Source organism: Schizophyllum commune (assembly GCF_000143185.2).
Source record: "Schizophyllum commune H4-8 unplaced genomic scaffold SCHCOscaffold_1, whole genome shotgun sequence".
NCBI lineage: Eukaryota > Fungi > Basidiomycota > Agaricomycetes > Agaricales > Schizophyllaceae > Schizophyllum > Schizophyllum commune.
The window spans coordinates 3,964,099-3,981,989 of record NW_026089538.1 but is presented as its reverse complement, the minus strand read 5'-3'; the positions used below and the strand labels follow the sequence as shown (position 1 = coordinate 3,981,989).

Here is a 17,891-nt window from a genome sequence, read left to right as displayed (position 1 = left end):
ACTCGGACCCCTCCAATGCAAACATTGGGGAACTCGACGTGATTACGGTCACCGAGTTGAGTTACGATGACGTACATGTCCATAATCTCCTATTAAGGAAAGCTTTGTTGCATCAAAGACAGACGAAGCGCATCTGTCTCCTCGTTTGGACTTGCGTATGTGATGCACGGATGTGCATAGATGTGATGGTTGGTTAAGCGAAAGGCAGGAACGCATGCTGCTCTGGTGCATCGATGCGATCGATTTTTGCTGCACTGCCGCATGTCCTTGTTCTTTGTGGCATTCATCTATTCGCATGGTTCACAAGACAACATTTTGTTACTGTTGCTGAGAATCTGGGCAGTGCGGTATCCATGACGATAACACCTTTTGTTGTGTTGTATTCCAGCTTCCGAGGATGGGATCCTCGCTGCTCGAGGTTCTGTAGGTCATGCCACACAACAGCCACACCATCCCCCCACGCATACCCACTGTATGACCACAGAACGCCCGGCGCCCCTCTTCCTCTTCACATCGGATCACCTACCTCAGCGCAACGTTGCCATAAGAAGCCACTTAAAAGGAGGTGTGGCTCGCGCACGCGGCGCAGGTCAAAGGCGCGGACACGTGTCGAGTTCATAAATGCCCCACGGTATCACAAACCAGCACACACGCGCCCGCTTTGTCCTGCGCGCCTGACAGCCACAGCAACATACACAACATGCATACATGGGTCAAAGACCCGTTGTTGACCATCGATGAAGCCTTTGTGATCAGAGGCGGGACCCTTATAATGGGCGACCCCGCTGCCGTCTGGCTCATCCACCAGCCCACCCAAAGGCGCCCCCGCACCCACCAAAGGAGCGCACTCTGGGACATTGAAGTCCGTACCCTGCAACCCAAAGACGCTTCGTCGCATCTCGCTATCCTCGGCCACCCGATTATCACCCCCAGTCCCGCGGTTATCATGTATTCCCCCACTAGCAGCATCGGCTCCCTCAAGCGCACCTCGACCCGCTACAGGCCCGCGACGCCCAAGCAGGACATCGAGCGCATCCTCGACTCGGGCTACGCGTCCGACTCCGTCGTCGCGAAGGCGCGCCGCTACGACGGCGTGTACGTCGACAGCACCGGCGAGCTGCACGACCCGTCCTTCCGCGAGTTCCCCAGCCTTACCCACCTCTACGACCTGGAGCACAACCGCGCGCACCACATGCTGCGCAACCCGGGCCGTGTGCGGATCGCGAGCGAGGAGGAGGACGAGATGTTCCTCAGCAACGAGCGCCCGTGCGGGTGCAAGCACCCTTACCCGTGCTCCCGCCCCTGCGACTGCCCGCGCTCCGTTTGCCCATACGCGGCGCGCCGCTCTCCGGCCCCGAGCGCGGCTCCTCAGCCTCCCATCACTTTCGCCGCGCCTGTGACAAAGACGGAGCGCAAGTCGAGTATCTCCTCGGTCTTCTCGCGCAAGTCTGAAAGGTCCTCCCACTCGAGCAGCTCGCATTCGCACCCTACCTCTGAGCCAATTGCCGACGCCACCGTCGCTGAGGAGAGCGAAGGAGGCGACACCACTCTCGTCACCGACAAGGACACTGCGAGCGACTCGGAGCACAGCAGCGACCACACCTTGTGCAGTGATGACGCTTCCTCGCCAGGCTCTAGCAAACTCCGCCGCTTCAGGTCTGGTTCTGCTTCGGCGGTTCTTACGAAGGCTGCGCAGGACAAGGCGCGCCCTTCCATGTCCGACCACATGCGCGAGCAGTGGGTGGCGGCCTCCCTCCCGGTGCGCCTCGGGCTCTTCCGCGCCGAGCGCAAGATTCAAAAGCGCCTCGCCAGCCTCTCCCAGCGCACTGCTGGAGGAAGACCAACGGACGCCTTCATTGCCGGCCGTCGTTCGCTTGATGCGGCATTCTGAACTATGCATCTCTCTCTCTGCTTTCTCTTCTTTCGCCTCATTCTCCTATGCATCATGATACCCACACATATGACTCGCTTACCTCGCATGCACCTTCATAGACACATTGTATCATTGACCGCACGTCTTTGGGATTTTGGATTGTATACCTGCAGGATTAGATATATCAATTACAACATGGGTTTCTGGATACCACATTAGCGAGTGAACAAGATCGAGGCAACAAACACGCACCAAGAACTTCGAATGCTTCAGAAAGCGCGACACTCAGTCGTCGGACCCATCTGACTCCACGTCCATCACACCGTCCTCCATTCGGATTTGGTCAACGCCCTGGTAGGGCACCTTGTCCTTCATCCACCTTCCCCAGAGCACGTCGATGCGACAAAGTCCCGCCGCCGTCGCGCTGGCTAGCATGCTCGACCGCGCGAGGCCATTCCCTTGATTCCACGCCACCTTGTGCACACCGACCTCGGGCGGCCAAGCACCGGTTCCAGCAGGAGTGGAACGCCTTTGGGGGACTTTCCCTCCCCTCTTCAGTCGACTGTACGTGGGACGGTCTTGCAATTCCTTACGATAACTCGCGTGAGACTTGCGGGTGGCGCGGACGGAAAGGTACTAACCTGCGGGACGAAGCGTTCTAACATCCTATACTCTCCTGTTTTGCGACTGTAGTCGAGCTGATATATTTTGTGGACGAAGAAGGGCTTGATAGTCGTTAGCCAAATCATCAGTCATAAGGACGATGCACATACCACAGAACCGCCCTTCCTGGTGCCGCGCAGCATGTTCGTCGTCGAACATGAACCATCCGCGGATGCAACGGCCATTTGCGGGTGGTAGTCCGACGCCGCCACAGACTGGGAGATGTGAGTGGACTGTTGCGAGTTCAGCTGCCATGTTCCCTCACCCAGACAGGTCCCTGAGGCTCGAACAACATATGTCCTCGCCCAAGCATGCTAGGAGAGACGGAATACAGCTTGATGATATTGTCGTGGTCGATAGTCATGACGCCGGCGCCGTATGCCGCGTAAGCCATCGTCAAGATCACATCTGCGTAGGTCAGCGTCAGCACAATGCCCAGACGTACGAGGCAGACGACGAATGCACCTCTCGTCCTGTTCATTGCACATCCATGCCCCTCCCTGATGTCCGTAAAGCACTCGACACCGTCGTAACCGCCGCTCGCGATGACAGTAGGGTCGTCGGTCAAATTCAGCTCGCCGGACGCATAAGCAGTTGGTGCGCGAATCCATGATAAAGCACGGATTGCAGACTGATGCACAGTGATGTAGTGCGTAGGGAAGAGGTCGATAGGTTGGATGGGGTCTACGCGAATAATCAATTCGACGCCTCTTTGTGAGGCCAGAGCAACGCACCAGGTCCGTTGCAGGCTTTTAAGGCGTTGGCAAGCTTGTACACGGCGATGGTACCTGTTTATTGCGTGAGAATTCACCAAATAAGGTGGAAGCAACAGGATGTACCGTGCGCGGTGCCTACCGCTAAGCAGTCGCTGTTGGCCCAATCTATCGACGTGATAGCAGCTTCTTCGAGCTCAATACGAATGACCGGCTCAGGAAGTTCGACTACACCCCGATTAGATATTCTATATGCTAGAACATGGATACAAAGACCCACCGAAGACGGGCTCATCGTCGTTGTGATCCTCGTGCTTGACATCCTGCGGCTCCGGCACGACGTAGAATGAAACGGAGCCATCCTCAAAGACACCAGCGAGGATGCCCAGTTTTCGAGGCGTCGAGCTGTTGTCCATCGAGTCCGATATCTGGCAAAACAAGTTCAGTTTGCAACGAGCGACGGGGTCAAATTGTACTGACCGAGTCATGCGTTGGAAGCGGACACCACTTCAGCTCGTGAGCAGGCCCGCTGTTGACGCAGAGCACCATTTCGCATTTCATCTTTCCCGCATCGCTCGCGCGACCGTTGGCCGGTGCGAGCGACCATATTTGAACGCAAGCGGGCGATGGTCGTGGTGTCTTGACGCCGAAGTCTGGCGAATGGGACTTCGAAGGGAAGGGCGCGACGGCGAGATATTGCGTATACGACCGGGCTATCCCATACGTTAAGCATCCGGGCGGGACGTGTGACGCGAGACACACCTTCACGTTCGTCAGGGTGTATAGGACACCAATCGAGGCCCCAAACAGGGGCGCCGGCATTGAAGACATGACTTTTGCTATCGGGCAGAAATTGCGCTAAGTCACTGAGATCATTAGCGAGACGAAGAGTGAGATGTGAGGGACTTACAAATCGGTACGGCGTCGAACATCTTCGTCTCGACACGAGTTTGGGAGCCGATTTTACCAAAAGAGCAATGGATGGGGGGAGGGGATTGGAAGCTGCCATCTGATCCAACTTCCCTTGGTAGGTATGCTTGAGCGTCGCTGAGATAACGTCAGTACGGGAGTGGGCTTCGAGGTATATGCGTGCGCACCTGGCGCTTATGACTTTGTAGTCAGGCTTGACACGGATATGCTGGTGTACGACGGGACGCCTCGCACCCTCAGACAAGTAAGGCTGGGTCATGAAGGGCGCTCCCTCCTTGAACCACGACCGATCTTCCACCATGTCCCACACGGGGCCCGCACCGACGTTGAAGCCCCAGGCCTTCGACGCGCGATCAATCACCTTCTTGTTGAAGGTGAAGTTATTGCATGCTGAGATGGATGACGGGCCGAACAGAGAGGGCTCTTTCGTCAGGCGCTCGACGCGTCCTTCGTGCGTGTAAAGGGGGATCGCGCGATGTCGGTGCTTCACGCTCGGGGTTGGCAGCGAGTACATTTGGCGGCGAGAGACGCGAGACAGACCGACGCTCCCCACAGACTTCATGGACGTCGAGGGGGCCGTATACGTGGGATTGACGGTCTTGCTCCGCTTGCGAGGTTTTGCAGCTGCACGCGCAGATTTCGCGACGGCGGAGGCCGATTCTCCAACGCCGCCATCGAGGTCGTCGTCCCCTTCAACATCCCCCTCGTCCTCCATGAAGTCGTCTTCGTCGTCATCATCGCCGCCTCCAGCCTTGTCGTCAGTTTTGGGAGGGAGCTCGAATTCGCTTTCGCTGTCATCATCGTCGACCGCTCTTCGGCGCGATGGCCCCGCTCCTGACGTCTGCGCGTCGCCTTCGTCGTCTAAAGCAGCGAAAGTGTAGCTCGGCCGTGAGGTCCTCGGCCGCAGCGAGCGTGACATGTCGGACAGAGCAAAGTCGCGCGAATATGGACGCGCGGGACAAGTTCGATCGCGTCCTGATGCGCCAGCATCTCTTCATCTTCATCTTCAACATTCTGCGATCTTCAAGTGGTCTCTGCGTCGCTGGAATCTGGCGTTATGTCCTTCCCTCCCTTTGTAACACATGCTACGCTCACTCGAGATATCTCACAAGCATTCGAGCTGCAAAGACACTGGGGAACCTTCGGTCGTCAAGAATTCTCTTGTATTCCTGTGCATTTCACAAGGCCGATACAGACGTCTATCTTCATCAACCCCCCTTAAGCCTCCGGCAATCTACCGGCCTTATAACCACCGACAGGCTTGAGTGATAGCTGCTCCCAAGCGCACGCTTTTGCCTGGCATGTCACGAGCCGATAGTGCTAGTGAGCCACCGACTATGGTCCGCATTGCTGACAGTCAGCAGCACGAGCATGGAACATAGCCTACTCACAGCAAGGCACTCTTCCGCCAGCGAAATTGAAGCTTGCGAAGGACCAGACCGACCGCATGCCCCGACCACAAGTTGCCGTGAACACAGCACACACTCCTGCGAACGATCCGTCTTTACAGTTCACCTCGCCTCAGGTTGTACCTGTCTGCTTCTATACAGCTACCTTGGCCTGCACGCCGCCAACCCGGCACCAGACGCATGCGTCGTCCCGCCCTTCCGCTTCTCTAGGCGCCCAGTACAGCTAGACGCCCAGCGGCTGACTCATGCGTAAGTGTGGCGGCTCTGACTGCAATTGTGTTCGTCCTCATGCTCTTCACGCTAGAGACACTGCTAAGGCGCCTATCGGCAACAGCGCTGGATCGATCCCATCGGCACACATCGGGCGCACTCAATGCCTCTCCTAGGCTCACCAGTATCTCATCTGCGTCCTGTTACCGTGAGGTACGTCGTCCTGCCTGCACTGCAACCGTGTCCATGCACGCCACACAAGTGCCATTCACTGCTCGAGGAACTTCTCAAAGTTCCATAAATCCAGCTTCTTCCCGCCAAGCGCCGCAGTTACCAGGATGGGCGAAGCGAGCCAGCTCGCGCCGCGATATGTTATCCCAGCCGAGGACAAGCCTTTCATCTTCCCACATCGGGCAGCGTTAGAGGGCACGCCGCGTAGTCAACTAGGGTAGGTTCTTCGCCTTCATGAAGTCGTTGAAGTCGTGAGGCGCGGTCAGGTGATAGGTCTATCGTCGGGCATCGTGGGGCATCATCGTCCGCGTCATGAGAGAGACGGCGACCTCGGGTGCTGACTGTACAACCTCGGGAATGAACTGTGGCGCGTCGAACCAGCAAGCGCATGAGGGAGATGGGACACAGGTTTCCTACCTACTCGTCATCGAAGAGAGTTCGGCCCTTCCTTTCCCTTGGTATCGATATGAGGGCCCTGGGCGATATGTATCGACGCTACCTGTTTCCGATCTGATTGTAAGGCTAGAGCGTGGCACAAGACAATCGAAGGCGCATCCTATGAATCCTTTTGTCTTTCAAGATGGGTGCGCTGCGTGCTCACCGCCTGTTTGCTGCTGATCAGGTCCGATATTGGAGAGATAGATCGAGTGGAGAGCGCCTTATTACACGATGAAGAGCCTGTTGACGTGCGGTTGTAGCGTTGTTTGGCCCGCTGAAGAGAGTGACCTTCAAGTTCGCGGCCATGAAGTCCCAAGATCGAGGTCGCCGAACCGCCGGCAGGGTTTGATGACCGGCGTCTAAGCGCGAATATCATCCACGTGTCGGATCGGGTGCCTTTCATTTTCAGATCTTCTTCCACCTCCCTCCCATGGCCACTTTCCCAAGCTCTTTTGTGGCACCGAGCGGAGCGCAGGCTGGAGAGGTGCTGGCTGGCGTGCTGATCTGAAACTTTTACTCCAGTCATACCCCTCAGTCAAGTACCGGAGAGCGCCGCTCCTGACATACCTCTGTACTTCTCACCCTTATCGAATCTGTTTCCGATTACTGGGCCATGGGCTCTCTCACTTCAGCGACATAACCATTACCCAATCTCCTGTCCCCATACCCCTCTCGCCTCACGCTTGACTGCCGACCATGGAGCAAGGACCCTTCTCCCTCCGACTCCGCGGCACCTACACGGCCGCCCCCTCCGCGCCTAGGCCCCATTGTTCCGCCTGAGGAAGCCTTCTTGGACGGCCCTCTCCCGCACCTCCGACCGCAAAATACGCATGTCCTCGCGCTGTAGTACGTCCTCTCGCTCCCCGAGGCGCGAGCGGGCCAAAAGTGGACCGCCTCGTGGCCGTAAATTGTACGAAATCGTATCATTTTGGTTCGCCTCTCGCTCAGTGCATGTCGGGACAGCTGACAGCGCCCTGCGCTGGGTAGCAACTTTTGCGTGCTGCAGGGTACGCACGTTGGTGTGTCGTGCGCGCCGTCTGGAGCGCCGCTTGGTGGCGGCGACATATGTTGACCCAGCTCGGCTCGTTATCGCTTAAGAGCGGGGGGTACGTCCGTCCCTTGCCTTTGCCGCACCGTATACTCATGCTACCAGGCAGTGACATGAACTGGGTAAGTGCCAGGGTCTGCGAGAGCACGTCGTCGGACTACACATGTTAGTCGCTGGATATGGCAATGTTTTGAACCCCTCTACGCCGTCTGCCCACAGCAATCATGCCAGAGATGGCATCGCCCACAATACACAGTTTAGTGAGCACTGCGAGGCTCTTTCCTGCTATGCGAAGTCATAGCCGCGAAGACTCTGTTGAATCCCTTCGAATCATCCGACTATCGATGCTGAGCTAACCCTCAAGGTACTACAGATCCGCACTGATACCGACTCGCGGCCAGCCTTCGAGCTCAGAATTTTCGCTGGCGAATACGCGTCAGTGCGCTTGAGGCTCTAGCGCTACTCCAGATCACACTGCATAGAGCTTCAGACAATCTTTACTTGGCATACTATACCAACCTTCGCAGTACGTACCTCAATACTTGCACGCCTTGTGCTCAGCGGTCGCATGCGGTACGCTACCGATATGTCTGCCGCTCTCGAGTCCCATCGCCACCTTCCCCTTCTCGGGCAAGGACGTCATCCCTGTCGTCAGTGGCGGTCGCCTACCAAGCTCGTCTCTCTCTTGACCTGCTGCTGACCCAGTAAGGCTCAGCAGATACGGCCGCAAACTTCTTGACAAGCGTCTTGGGGCTTTGGGCGTGCAGCGCGCTCACAGGACAACGAGCCTCCATGAGCCTGAAGGCCTTATCGGGTCAAATGATGCATCTACAGATAAATTTTCTGGCTTCGGAGCATGCTCTATCACCATATGTCAGCGCATTTGGCCCGGAAGAGCGTCTGTATCCTCGGAAGTTCGAATTGATGGGATGTACTCGGAACATACCATATTTGGAAAGCCTTATTGTCCTAAAATGGCTAACGGGCCTTGCCATCTGTCGTTGCTTGTTTTGCCTTGCCTTGCTCGACGTATTGTACCTTTCGTGACGATTCTCTTCGAACGATCACTCAACTATGATGCAGAGCGAGCCTGAAGCAAATCTCGTGCTAACGAGCCAGTGCACCGATATGAACCGACAACGGCAAGCATCTATAGCTCTATGACTTCACAGGTTCACCTGAAAATTGCCTTCCAGGCTCTTCTGCGATCTAGTAGAAATTTTCCCGAGCTGGATGAGATCGACGTCGAGCATATGCAGGAGAGTTTTCGAGCAGGCGGGACGGCCTCTAAGATTTTTGGACCGCGCTGAAGTTGCGCCCGCCTCGGCGGCTCCTCGGCCCCGGAACAGAGGGTGTGAGCGTGGGAATCCACGGTTGAACTGAGCTTTCGTCGACTTCAACTTCCAATATATAGTATCGCGCAGTCGACGCTAAGATGGATAGGCATAAGAGAGCATAAGGTGCGCTGACCAAAGATAGAGGAGATAGGTGCTCGGTTAGTACTTAAGTATAGCAGCGTTGGAGCTTCCTTGCGATTCCTATAGAGCCACGGTAATCCGAATTCGACAAGCCCGCCGTTCGCGGGGGAAGAGTACCCGGTAGACTGCCGTCCGAGCTCGGAGCGGCACGGGGGTGCGCGTCGTAGACGGAGGAGGACGTATGTGAGAGCGTCCAATGGCGCAGCTGATATCCAGGTAGGTGAGAATTGAGCATCTCCGAGGCGCATCGGGATCGGAGAAGGCTTGAAAGCATCGGGTGATGGTTGAAGAAGTTCGTCTTGAAATGCGCACAGATGGAAATTTTGTATGAGTCAGTCCGATCTTCGTCTTCGTCAGAGAGAAAACTTCAACTGCTCAGTAAGCGCCATGATCAGCCTTGGGTCAGCCCGAGCTTTGTGAAGACCTCGAGAGCCAGACGGAGATCAGATAACATCGTGTGGGTTGAGGGAATGGAAGATATCTGGCAAAGACGTACAACGCAGCCTCGAGGGAAAGTACCTCGACAACAAGGGGATCGTGACCACACGGCGCTGACCTGGCATGGAGGGATACAAGCACAAGGCACGGCGAGCAACGAAAGACAAGGCAACGGGGCCAAATGCGCGAGCGCGGAGGGACCTGAGAGAGCGCGTGCAACCCTCCGCTGGTGGTCGGGCAAGCAACGGACAGAGATGAGCCAGCTCGTCCCGAGAGTCGCTGTATCGGGGGACGAGAGCAGCTGGTGTGCGGGCGGCTTTGGGCGGAGAGAGGCTGCACCTGCGCAAGCGCGCGGCTCTCAACCGCGGTCGAGCCTCGGAGGGAGGCGACGCAGCAAGAGCATGAATAGTCTTGTGGGAGGCCGTACGGAGGGATCCTGCTCGAGATAGACCGCGCATCGAAGGCCGCACGAGCACGCGATCGTGTACGATGTTCGAGGATTGGGTGAAGGAAAGTTGTGAGCGCCCGGACGGGGCGGGGCGCGTGATGGCGACGACTGACCGCGACGGCGGGAGGGTCATGTGCGGCGCGAGAGGTCGATGTGATGGGAGGTGATGTTGTGATTGGGCAGCAAGAATACAATGTACGGCCTTGTTGTCCGAATCCAGAACCCTTTGTTTGCCCTATTCGTCGTAGGATTGGCTTACGCTGAGGACTCGCGAAGGATTCCGCACGCATAATAACGATGGAATGCCGCCTCCGTTGGCCTAGACGTTGAACGCGAGTAGCGCAGGGGAGAGATCGTGAACGCAGCGAGGTGTTGGACTTCGCAAGCCGAAAGCAGGCTATGCAGGATAGCGGAGTGAACCAAGACTCGCAAGGATCCCACCCGACGGTGACAAGACGAGGCGAAGCTACCCCGAAGGCAAGGTGGACAGCACAAGATCGACTGAACAGGCTGTCCCAGCCTGAGACGTAGCGCGGGACCGCCGAGTATTCGCCCTATTGTCGCTCTTCAGCACGCATGCCACACACGTATCACCTGCAAGAGCACAATAGCTGAGGTTCTCACCTGGCACTGGCACCACGCAGGCACCTCCTCCGAGGCCTACTTCGGTTTTCCCAGTCCTGAGACCCGCCGATGGACAGAAACACGCCAGACAAAGCCCGCTGGGCGACAGACAACAGGTCACCAGCCCGCTGACCAGGAATACCAAGCCCCGCTCTCCGCACGCCCCCCGTTACCATGCCTGAGCGCCCCACCGCAGACAAGGACAGCCGAACGCTGGCTGGCAGGACAAGGCCACGGTTGTGCGACCGGCGGAGAGGCTGCGCTGTCAGTGGTCGGTGGTAGGCGTCATGGCCGCATGCGCCAGGTACGCGGAACGAGGCCGGTCATTTCACGGCCAGCAAGCCAAGCCGGCCTGCATTGCACGTTCCGCGGTGGTGAACCGGGTCTAAGCGCCCCGGAGCGAGCCACGTTTTCTCGCGTGAGCCGAGCGGGTCATTTCCGGCCCGATACCCCGCAGAATCAGAGGACTTGCCCTCCCCCGGCGTCCATCCTCGATTTTCACGAGCTCTGGAGGAAGTCTCCGGTCAGGAGAAAGATATCAGTGATCTGCAGGGGTAGCTATCTGGCCGTGATCATGACCGCAGGGTGGTGGAAAGGAAAGAGGAGCTGTCAACTGCGAAAACTCCAGAAATTTCAAGATCAGGGAGCGTCAGATGAGTAGCAGGGAGCCCAACGCGGGCGAACATCGCAGAGACGACCGGTACATCGCGGAATGCCGTCGGAATGCAAGGGACGAAGAGGAGTCAGAAGGAGCAAGACGAGGCGATGACGCTCGACCGCAGAGCAAACTTCAACATGCTCAGGTGACTTTGTTGACCGTCGAACTTCACGGTCACGTCGCGATGAAGTCAGCCCACCGTTAGCCTTCGCTTGAGATAGACCGGCTGATAGAAGGTCACTGAGCCCGCAGAAGTGCTAAATGAAAGGCAAGGAGCGTGTAATGACCTCAACTGAAGCCGCATTCCCTCGAGTCCCCACTCGCAAACGGCGGCGCGCGAGTTCGAGATTATCAGCAGGCGGGCAGCCCCGAGCGACCGATAATCTCCCTCTGGGGTAGCAAGGGACGTCGATTATCAGGAAGATGCATCTCAAAGGCTTCCCCACGAGTGATGGATTGAGATGGACAAGAGACATCACGCGCACGCTCAATCAGCACAATCACCTCCCAGGCTCAGACAAAAAGGACGGTTTCGTTCAAATTCGTGTTCCATTCCATTTCCATCGCGTCCGTAATCGCGTACGTGAATAACAATGTGCTAAGGAGAATAATAGTCTGCACTATCCAGACTGGAGGCCCTATCGGCCGCGTAAGAATCGTAGGTACGTCTTCGAAAAGCATATGAATGGCGTAGCCCCATAATGTACAGCGACCGTGGCCGCATGAAGAAAGAAAGGACATGATATGTATACTGTAGTGATGCATGAATATCGTGCGTGGGTCAAAAGTGCATTGAGAATCGTGTGTGAGACGAGACGGACGGAGGGGGACGGATGAGGCGCCATCGGCGCAGACGCCGCTCAGAGAGCGGGATGGCGGATGTGTGGAATGGGGCAGAGCGAAACATCTATGTATGGGGTGGATGAGGATGCACAGATGGGGAACAGATGCACAGGAAGCACGAAGAGCGGGCAGCGCGCGCCTCTATGTACATGCGCGCATGGATATGTGCATGCAGTGGCGCGGCGCCCCTCGACTACGAAGGAGGGTCAGGCGATGAAGCCGTCGCCGCCGACGTGGCGCGAGGCGTGGATGCCGAGTTGGGATAGCCGACAGGTGGGCCAGAGTGGGAGGCTCAACGAGGAGCAGGTGTCGCGGTGTGGGGGCGCAGTCTGTACTACGTCTTCTCCTTCCGCCGCCCGAGACGCCGCTTGACCTTCCGTTCGACCCGAAACGCGCTGAACCGCATGCGCAGGGTGAACGTCTGCCACTGGAGGCGCAGCGCCTTGGTGCAGCTGGGCGTCTCCTCCGTATCGGGGGAATGTGGCGCGGGCTCCTCCTCTTCCTCCTCATCGACTTCCTCCTCGATATCCTCCTCTTCATCGTATACCGGCGGGGACATCTCCTCAATCGACGCGCGGCGGGCACGGCGCGGAGAGGGCGGATGTTGTGGGTACAGTGATCGCGGCAACTCGGGCGTCAGGAGCGACGGTGGCGTTTGCGGCGATGGCGTGTCGGCGGGACTGGGCTCCTCCTCCTCAACAGTAACCGCAGTCGCGTCCGTATCGCGCCGGCGGCGGCGCATGCGCAGCTTGAGCGCCGAGCGGCGGCTCTTGGGATGCTTCTCATCGTCGAAGGAAGGCGCGATACTGCCGAGCACGGTGTCCTCCGAGTCGTACGACGCGGGGAGCACGGTTGGGTACTGCGACACGCGCGTGTAGGATGAGGGTGCGGAGTAGGTGGGGGTGTATGATGGGGAGGGGGTGTACCGACGCGTCTCGCGCGGCTCGTCGTCGTCGTCAAGCGCGTCGAGGTCATCTACGCTCTCCTCGCGTTCCCAGCGCGGAGCCTTGGGCTTGGGCAGCGGCGGGAAGAGCTTGAAGTCTGGATCGTGCAGCTCGCCGCGGTGGTCGACATAGACACCTTCTGCGCGGCGGGAGGAGGAAGTAGGTGAGGCGTAGGCGGGATCGAGCAGGCGGGAGATGTCGTCTGCGCGGGTGGAGGGTGAGTAGGCGCGATGGCGCTTGGTTGGCGAGCGGGGGCGGTGGCGGGAGGCCCTGCGGGGAACGGACATGGCGTCGTCGAACGGGTTGATGGTCATCGCAGGGCGCCTGGGGCGGGGACTTGCCGCCTATGAACAGCCCGGCCTCTTATATCAACCCTCCAGCACGCCTGCCCCTTTGAGTCATCCATCCGATTGCGGTAGCATCGGCTGAACTTGGCGAGCCGAGCCATCGACCGAGCCGATCCCCCGAGCCGAGCCGACCCACCGAGTTGAGCCGCCTTCGAATTCGAGCCGCCCTCCGTTGACGTTGGCGTCGCTCTCTGGATGACGCACCGCGGCTGCCCTCCCGAATCGCACAGACCGTCAGCAGGCCGTAGATGGCGCTCGAAGCTGCTCAGCGTCCTGCCATGCTCAGTCAGCAGCTGCACCAGCGCACCCTCTACCGTGGACGCTCACGTGCACCGTCGGACGCATACGGGCCCCGGGGTCCGCCCTGCGCGCGGGAGGTCTTCCCGCTTGCTTTCCGTGGTGCGCCGCGAACACTCGCGTCCTCCCCCTCCGCGCTTCCCGCGCAGCGTCACCTGCTTCGCCGTCCACGCTGGTCGCATATGTTCATGGTTGTCATCTAATCGCAGGCGCGCGCCCACGAGCCCCCGCCGTGCACACCCCGGACCGCCTCGTGCACGCCAGCCTCCCTGGATGGTCCCAGATAGGGATGGCCCGCCCGTGCAGTCAAGGTATCGATGTTGTTGCCCTCCGGCTGTGGTCCGCGTAGAGCTGTACAGTCATGGAAGGTGATTGTCCTAGATTGAAGCGTCTTGTATCCGATTGAAGCGTCTGCGATGCCGCCATCTAGCAGGGATCATCAGGCCCATCTACCGCTGAAACCGCGCTTCACCGAGAAACGAGGCGTGTCGAGGAGAAGAGAAGCGTCCATAGAGTAAGTGGGCAACCTGCGATCGTACATTCACTGTTCGCCAGAGAGCATAAGTGACATTGACAGCTGCGACGACAAGACCAAACAAAGGGGACGCGGAGGACGCGACGACCGTCAATGAGCATAGGTTGTCAATCGCTTACCATCGCGCATAGGAAGTATCGATGCCGATGGGACGCGCTCGCAGGAGGTGAGCCGGATATCTTTGTCTACCATGACCTCACTGGACTGCCACGACGCCTGAGCTCACCCTATGTGCCTCACGCGAGATAATCGCGAGGCAAGTCCATGTCTAATCAATCGCCATACTTTCTGCCTGACCATCGCAATCAGGCGCCTCGCTGCACCGTCAATCATGCGATCCCAAGCTGCATGTCTAATCAGCAGCCCTTCCTTCTGCAGCCGCCGCTACTCATGTTGTCTAATCATCACCTCAATGCAACCTTCATGTCTAATCACCCTGCACTCGCGTGTGTCTTGTCTAATCACTGGTTCGACGTTATTACGGTTCATCGCCGCGCGTCTCGCTTAATGCGCTGCCTGGGTCGCCTCGGAATTGCCGCTTACGCCCTGGTCTGCTGGCACGGCGCTGCCTTGCGTCGGCGCTACGACCCGACTCGTGCATGCTTTTGTCTCGACGCGTGCGCGCCCTTGTCTCCCAACTCGCATTGCCTTTGTCCTGATTCGCCCGCGCCTTCTGAGTCGAGCCACCGTACGTGCACTCCCCCGCGGCGGCGCGCCGTGCGTCCTCTCGGCGGTCGTGACTCACGGCCATTCCGACTCGTGTCTGCATCCGCCGCGCTCGTGTGGACCCTCTGTGCTGCCGCTCCCTCTGTGAGGCGCCCCTGCTGTGCTCGAGCTTCCTCTTCTGGTGTAATGGCTCGCGCGCTTGACTCCTTGGTATGGCGCAGTGACTCCCTCTGACACACAGCTCTCGTCTTCTTGTCTGCGCGCACAGCACCAACGATGTCGCCGCGCCACCCGACTTTCATGCGCGCACCCTGCCCTTCATGGAGACGGTGCCCACAACTACAGCATACGAGTATACAGAATGCACGGTCCATCGTCTTAGGCTCCCGGTCCTCGGCGCGCCCATGCATGTACTACGAGTATGCCTTCGGACGCCCACAGTCCGGTCATGTATGAAACCGACAACCGACAACCGTGACTGCAGTGAACGCGCTGAGTTCAGGAAACAGACATTGACCGCACCGCTTCTCCCGCCCTCGTAAGTTCAAACGCGGGGGCTCCACAGAACGCCCTCTATATTCTGCTGTGCTGTGCCTCTCGCCCTTAGTAGCGTCTGGTCGTGTACTGTGCTGTGATGTCTCTCCTCAGGAGCAGTGCCTCGCGCCACAGTGTGCCCCGCCGCGTTCCCCGCACGGCCAGGGAGCCTCGTGTCGAAGATAATCAGCGCCTGGGGGCGCGTGCGCGAATCTATCGCGCCTCGAGGTGGTATACGGGCTCGTACGATTTTTGAATGAGGGTGCTAGTGGACGATGCGCGAGGCAGGACACGAGTATCCTAGAATTGTCTACCAGACCTGCCATGAGTGCAGGTTCTCTGCGGAGGTCGAACTTGCAGGAAACGCGCCACGAATAGATCCGCCAAAACGAACACCGTCTGATCATGTGAGCGTGAGAACAAAGAATATCCTGGGTCCACAGCTCCGTCCGACTTTCTTGTCACCTTACCCCGCCCTTCGCCAGGTCGATCAGCCGGTCTCCCGAGACCACAACAAACGCGCGCAGGTTCTTTTGGGCTACCTGATTTCTCTTTGCTGACGGTTTGCATCTTTTGCTGATGGCTTGCGTCCTTTGGTTTCCCGGTTTGCGCCCGTTCGTGTCGACCGCGTACGTCTGGCTTGCGCCACAATGAGCGCTTCTCACGCTTCCCATTCCCATCTCGACATGGTCACGCTCCTCCTTCTCGTCACCACGTTCCCTCTCTTCTTTGCACTGCGTTGGTCTCCGTTGTCCCCAGCGGCCGCCACACTGGGTCAAAAATATGTTCGTATGCTCCTCCTGAACGCCGCGGCGGCGCCGTCGGGCCTGGCCCGCGAGCTGCATCTCCACGTTGAGCTACAATCTCCACGCTGCCGGGCTCTACGCCTTCTCCGTGCGTTTTCTACGAACATGCCTGCTTCTCTACGACCACGCTTGCCTTTTCTACGGCCACGCGCGCCTTCTCTACCCCCGCGCCTTCGTATCTCGTCACACTTCCGCTCTTCTCGACCGGCTCGTGGCTACGACTCCTCACGGTCCCAAGGTCGTCAACGCTAACGGGGTGCCGTAAGACATGCAGCGCGGCTTTGCTTTCTGGGGGCAGCGCACGGGTGGTCCTTGCGGCTCGTCAATAATACCATAGAGGGCGACGACGGCAGCGACAGCGCGCATCGACAGGGAGGGCAAGTGCCTGAATATGCCATATGCGCCCCCTCGTCAACTATCCGACCGTCGTCCGTCTACGCCAGGTGCAAGCACGCTCGGGTCCAGAGTAACCGATGTCGTCGCTTTGCGCGCGCGAAAGCCGACGAGGAGGGTGCGTCCATTGAGAGAAGGCCAGTGGCGGCGCCGCGCGGCGGCCCTCGTTGCATGGCGGGGCGCTGGCATGCTGATTGCGAGCAGCTCGCTTGTTTGTGGGCATGCTGCGGTCTACGGAGGAGACTGCCATGCTGCCGTAGACGACGGACATGCCCCATGCGAGAGTCATACGGTCTTGACCTTGGACATTGCCTCGAGGGCGCACTTGAGGATGGGGCGGCCTCCGATGCCACTCGGACGCGTCGGCCGTATGCATCTCGGTCTGTCCGCCTTCGCCTCGCCGGGTCTGCGCTGTGGACGCAAACTCTCAGAGCCTCTCACAACGTTCGCGGGGTCTTCGGTCGCTCTAGACGACAGCTTTACGGACCGTGCTCAATGTTCAACCACCACGCCGTGCTCGCACCATCTCAAGTACTACGAGTAGGCTTTCGTTCCGACCTCTTTTGGGCATAACTTTGTCGACGCAACGCCGTGGTCATCGTGCGCGAAAGCGCTCCTGCCCTGCGCCGAACTCTCGTCCTCTCTGTACCGGACGGATCCAGCTCGCCTTTGTCGGCTCTATCCTCTCGAGTCGACCTGAAAGCCTGCCGAAGAGCGCCATTTGCACCGCTTTCCCGCGCGTCATATGGAGCGCAGGGTCACCCACTCACGCTCTGCGTCCGCTGGCTGACTGCTCAATTCGCCCGAAAGTCGAGCAGTCCCACTGCCCCCAGGAGGATCGACATATCTTCCTCGCAAATCAACAGTGCGTCATCAACCCGAACCTGGCTGGCCGAAACTCTTTTCGTATCCTCCAATTTCGAAGCGCATCGAGTCTCAAGTCTCGTGACAGCCTAGCTTTCTCCAATATACGGCCTTGCTCTCTCTTTACATTGTGCGAGCTTGGTCCATTTACGAGAACCCGGTTCAAGATGGACGACTCGAATGGACTTCCGGTTCGCCCTCTGCTTCTGACGAGCCACTGTTTGCCATCTGTGCAGACGGACTGACAAGGGCAAGCCAGCATGAGAGCAAGAACTACGCGGGCGATGGCAAGCACCGCTAGCTCTTCCTCGGCGCTAGATACATCGGACTCTGGCTGCGAGAAGCGCGAAGTAGCGCGAGGTCGATGTGGCCGATTGAACAACTCAATGGGGTCGATGTAATTATGAGGACATCGTCACCTTCTGAGCGCGCGCGTGCTGATCAGCAGGATCGTCGATTCGTAGACTGCAAGCGCCGATGCATAGAGTGCACTCGTCGATA

General features: G+C 58.4%; 8 protein-coding genes across 8 annotated transcripts; 5 read left to right on the top strand and 3 right to left on the bottom strand.

The window, feature by feature from the left end:
• Positions 1 to 687: 687 nt before the first annotated feature.
• On the top strand, positions 688 to 2,319 carry SCHCODRAFT_02608582 (uncharacterized protein). Its single transcript, XM_003034757.2, has 2 exons — positions 688 to 2,076; positions 2,126 to 2,319. Exon 1 carries the CDS (start codon positions 773 to 775, stop codon positions 1,889 to 1,891), a length of 1,119 nt encoding a protein of 372 aa, XP_003034803.2. The 5' UTR covers positions 688 to 772; the 3' UTR covers positions 1,892 to 2,076; positions 2,126 to 2,319.
• On the bottom strand, positions 2,017 to 5,119 carry SCHCODRAFT_01186546 (uncharacterized protein). Its single transcript, XM_003035575.3, has 13 exons — positions 4,347 to 5,119; positions 4,160 to 4,296; positions 4,012 to 4,107; positions 3,730 to 3,962; positions 3,530 to 3,677; positions 3,376 to 3,477; positions 3,271 to 3,324; positions 3,002 to 3,220; positions 2,802 to 2,944; positions 2,647 to 2,751; positions 2,515 to 2,598; positions 2,126 to 2,461; positions 2,017 to 2,076 (listed from the first exon to the last, which is right to left on the bottom strand). The coding sequence occupies exons 1-12, from the start codon at positions 5,096 to 5,098 to the stop codon at positions 2,159 to 2,161; spliced, it is 2,376 nt and encodes a 791-aa protein (XP_003035621.1). The 5' UTR covers positions 5,099 to 5,119; the 3' UTR covers positions 2,017 to 2,076; positions 2,126 to 2,158.
• Positions 5,120 to 5,513: 394 nt separating this feature from the next.
• Positions 5,514 to 6,346, top strand: SCHCODRAFT_02042186 (uncharacterized protein). The gene has a single exon (XM_050341592.1). The coding sequence runs from the start codon at positions 5,877 to 5,879 to the stop codon at positions 6,219 to 6,221; it is 345 nt and encodes a 114-aa protein (XP_050203178.1). The 5' UTR covers positions 5,514 to 5,876; the 3' UTR covers positions 6,222 to 6,346.
• Positions 6,347 to 9,436: 3,090 nt separating this feature from the next.
• SCHCODRAFT_01144257 (uncharacterized protein) lies at positions 9,437 to 10,012 on the bottom strand (the record flags this gene model as incomplete). Its single annotated transcript, XM_003035576.2, has 1 exon — positions 9,437 to 10,012. One exon carries the CDS (start codon positions 10,010 to 10,012, stop codon positions 9,437 to 9,439), a length of 576 nt encoding a protein of 191 aa, XP_003035622.1.
• A 2,326-nt stretch (positions 10,013 to 12,338) lies between these two features.
• On the bottom strand, positions 12,339 to 13,262 carry SCHCODRAFT_02695850 (uncharacterized protein; the record flags this gene model as incomplete). The annotated part of the gene is made up of 1 exon (XM_003035577.2): positions 12,339 to 13,262. One exon carries the CDS (start codon positions 13,260 to 13,262, stop codon positions 12,339 to 12,341), a length of 924 nt encoding a protein of 307 aa, XP_003035623.2.
• A 249-nt stretch (positions 13,263 to 13,511) lies between these two features.
• Positions 13,512 to 14,160, top strand: SCHCODRAFT_02608570 (uncharacterized protein). Its single transcript, XM_050344328.1, has one exon. The coding sequence runs from the start codon at positions 13,544 to 13,546 to the stop codon at positions 13,793 to 13,795; it is 252 nt and encodes an 83-aa protein (XP_050203177.1). The 5' UTR covers positions 13,512 to 13,543; the 3' UTR covers positions 13,796 to 14,160.
• SCHCODRAFT_02042106 (uncharacterized protein) lies at positions 14,045 to 15,232 on the top strand. Its single transcript, XM_050341591.1, has 3 exons — positions 14,045 to 14,106; positions 14,170 to 14,383; positions 14,437 to 15,232. Exons 2-3 carry the CDS (start codon positions 14,357 to 14,359, stop codon positions 15,025 to 15,027), a joined length of 618 nt encoding a protein of 205 aa, XP_050203176.1. The 5' UTR covers positions 14,045 to 14,106; positions 14,170 to 14,356; the 3' UTR covers positions 15,028 to 15,232.
• A 1,122-nt stretch (positions 15,233 to 16,354) lies between these two features.
• SCHCODRAFT_02042066 (uncharacterized protein) lies at positions 16,355 to 17,311 on the top strand. Its single transcript, XM_050341590.1, has one exon. It carries the CDS (start codon positions 16,525 to 16,527, stop codon positions 17,068 to 17,070), a length of 546 nt encoding a protein of 181 aa, XP_050203175.1. The 5' UTR covers positions 16,355 to 16,524; the 3' UTR covers positions 17,071 to 17,311.
• The last annotated feature ends 580 nt before the right edge of the window (positions 17,312 to 17,891 follow it).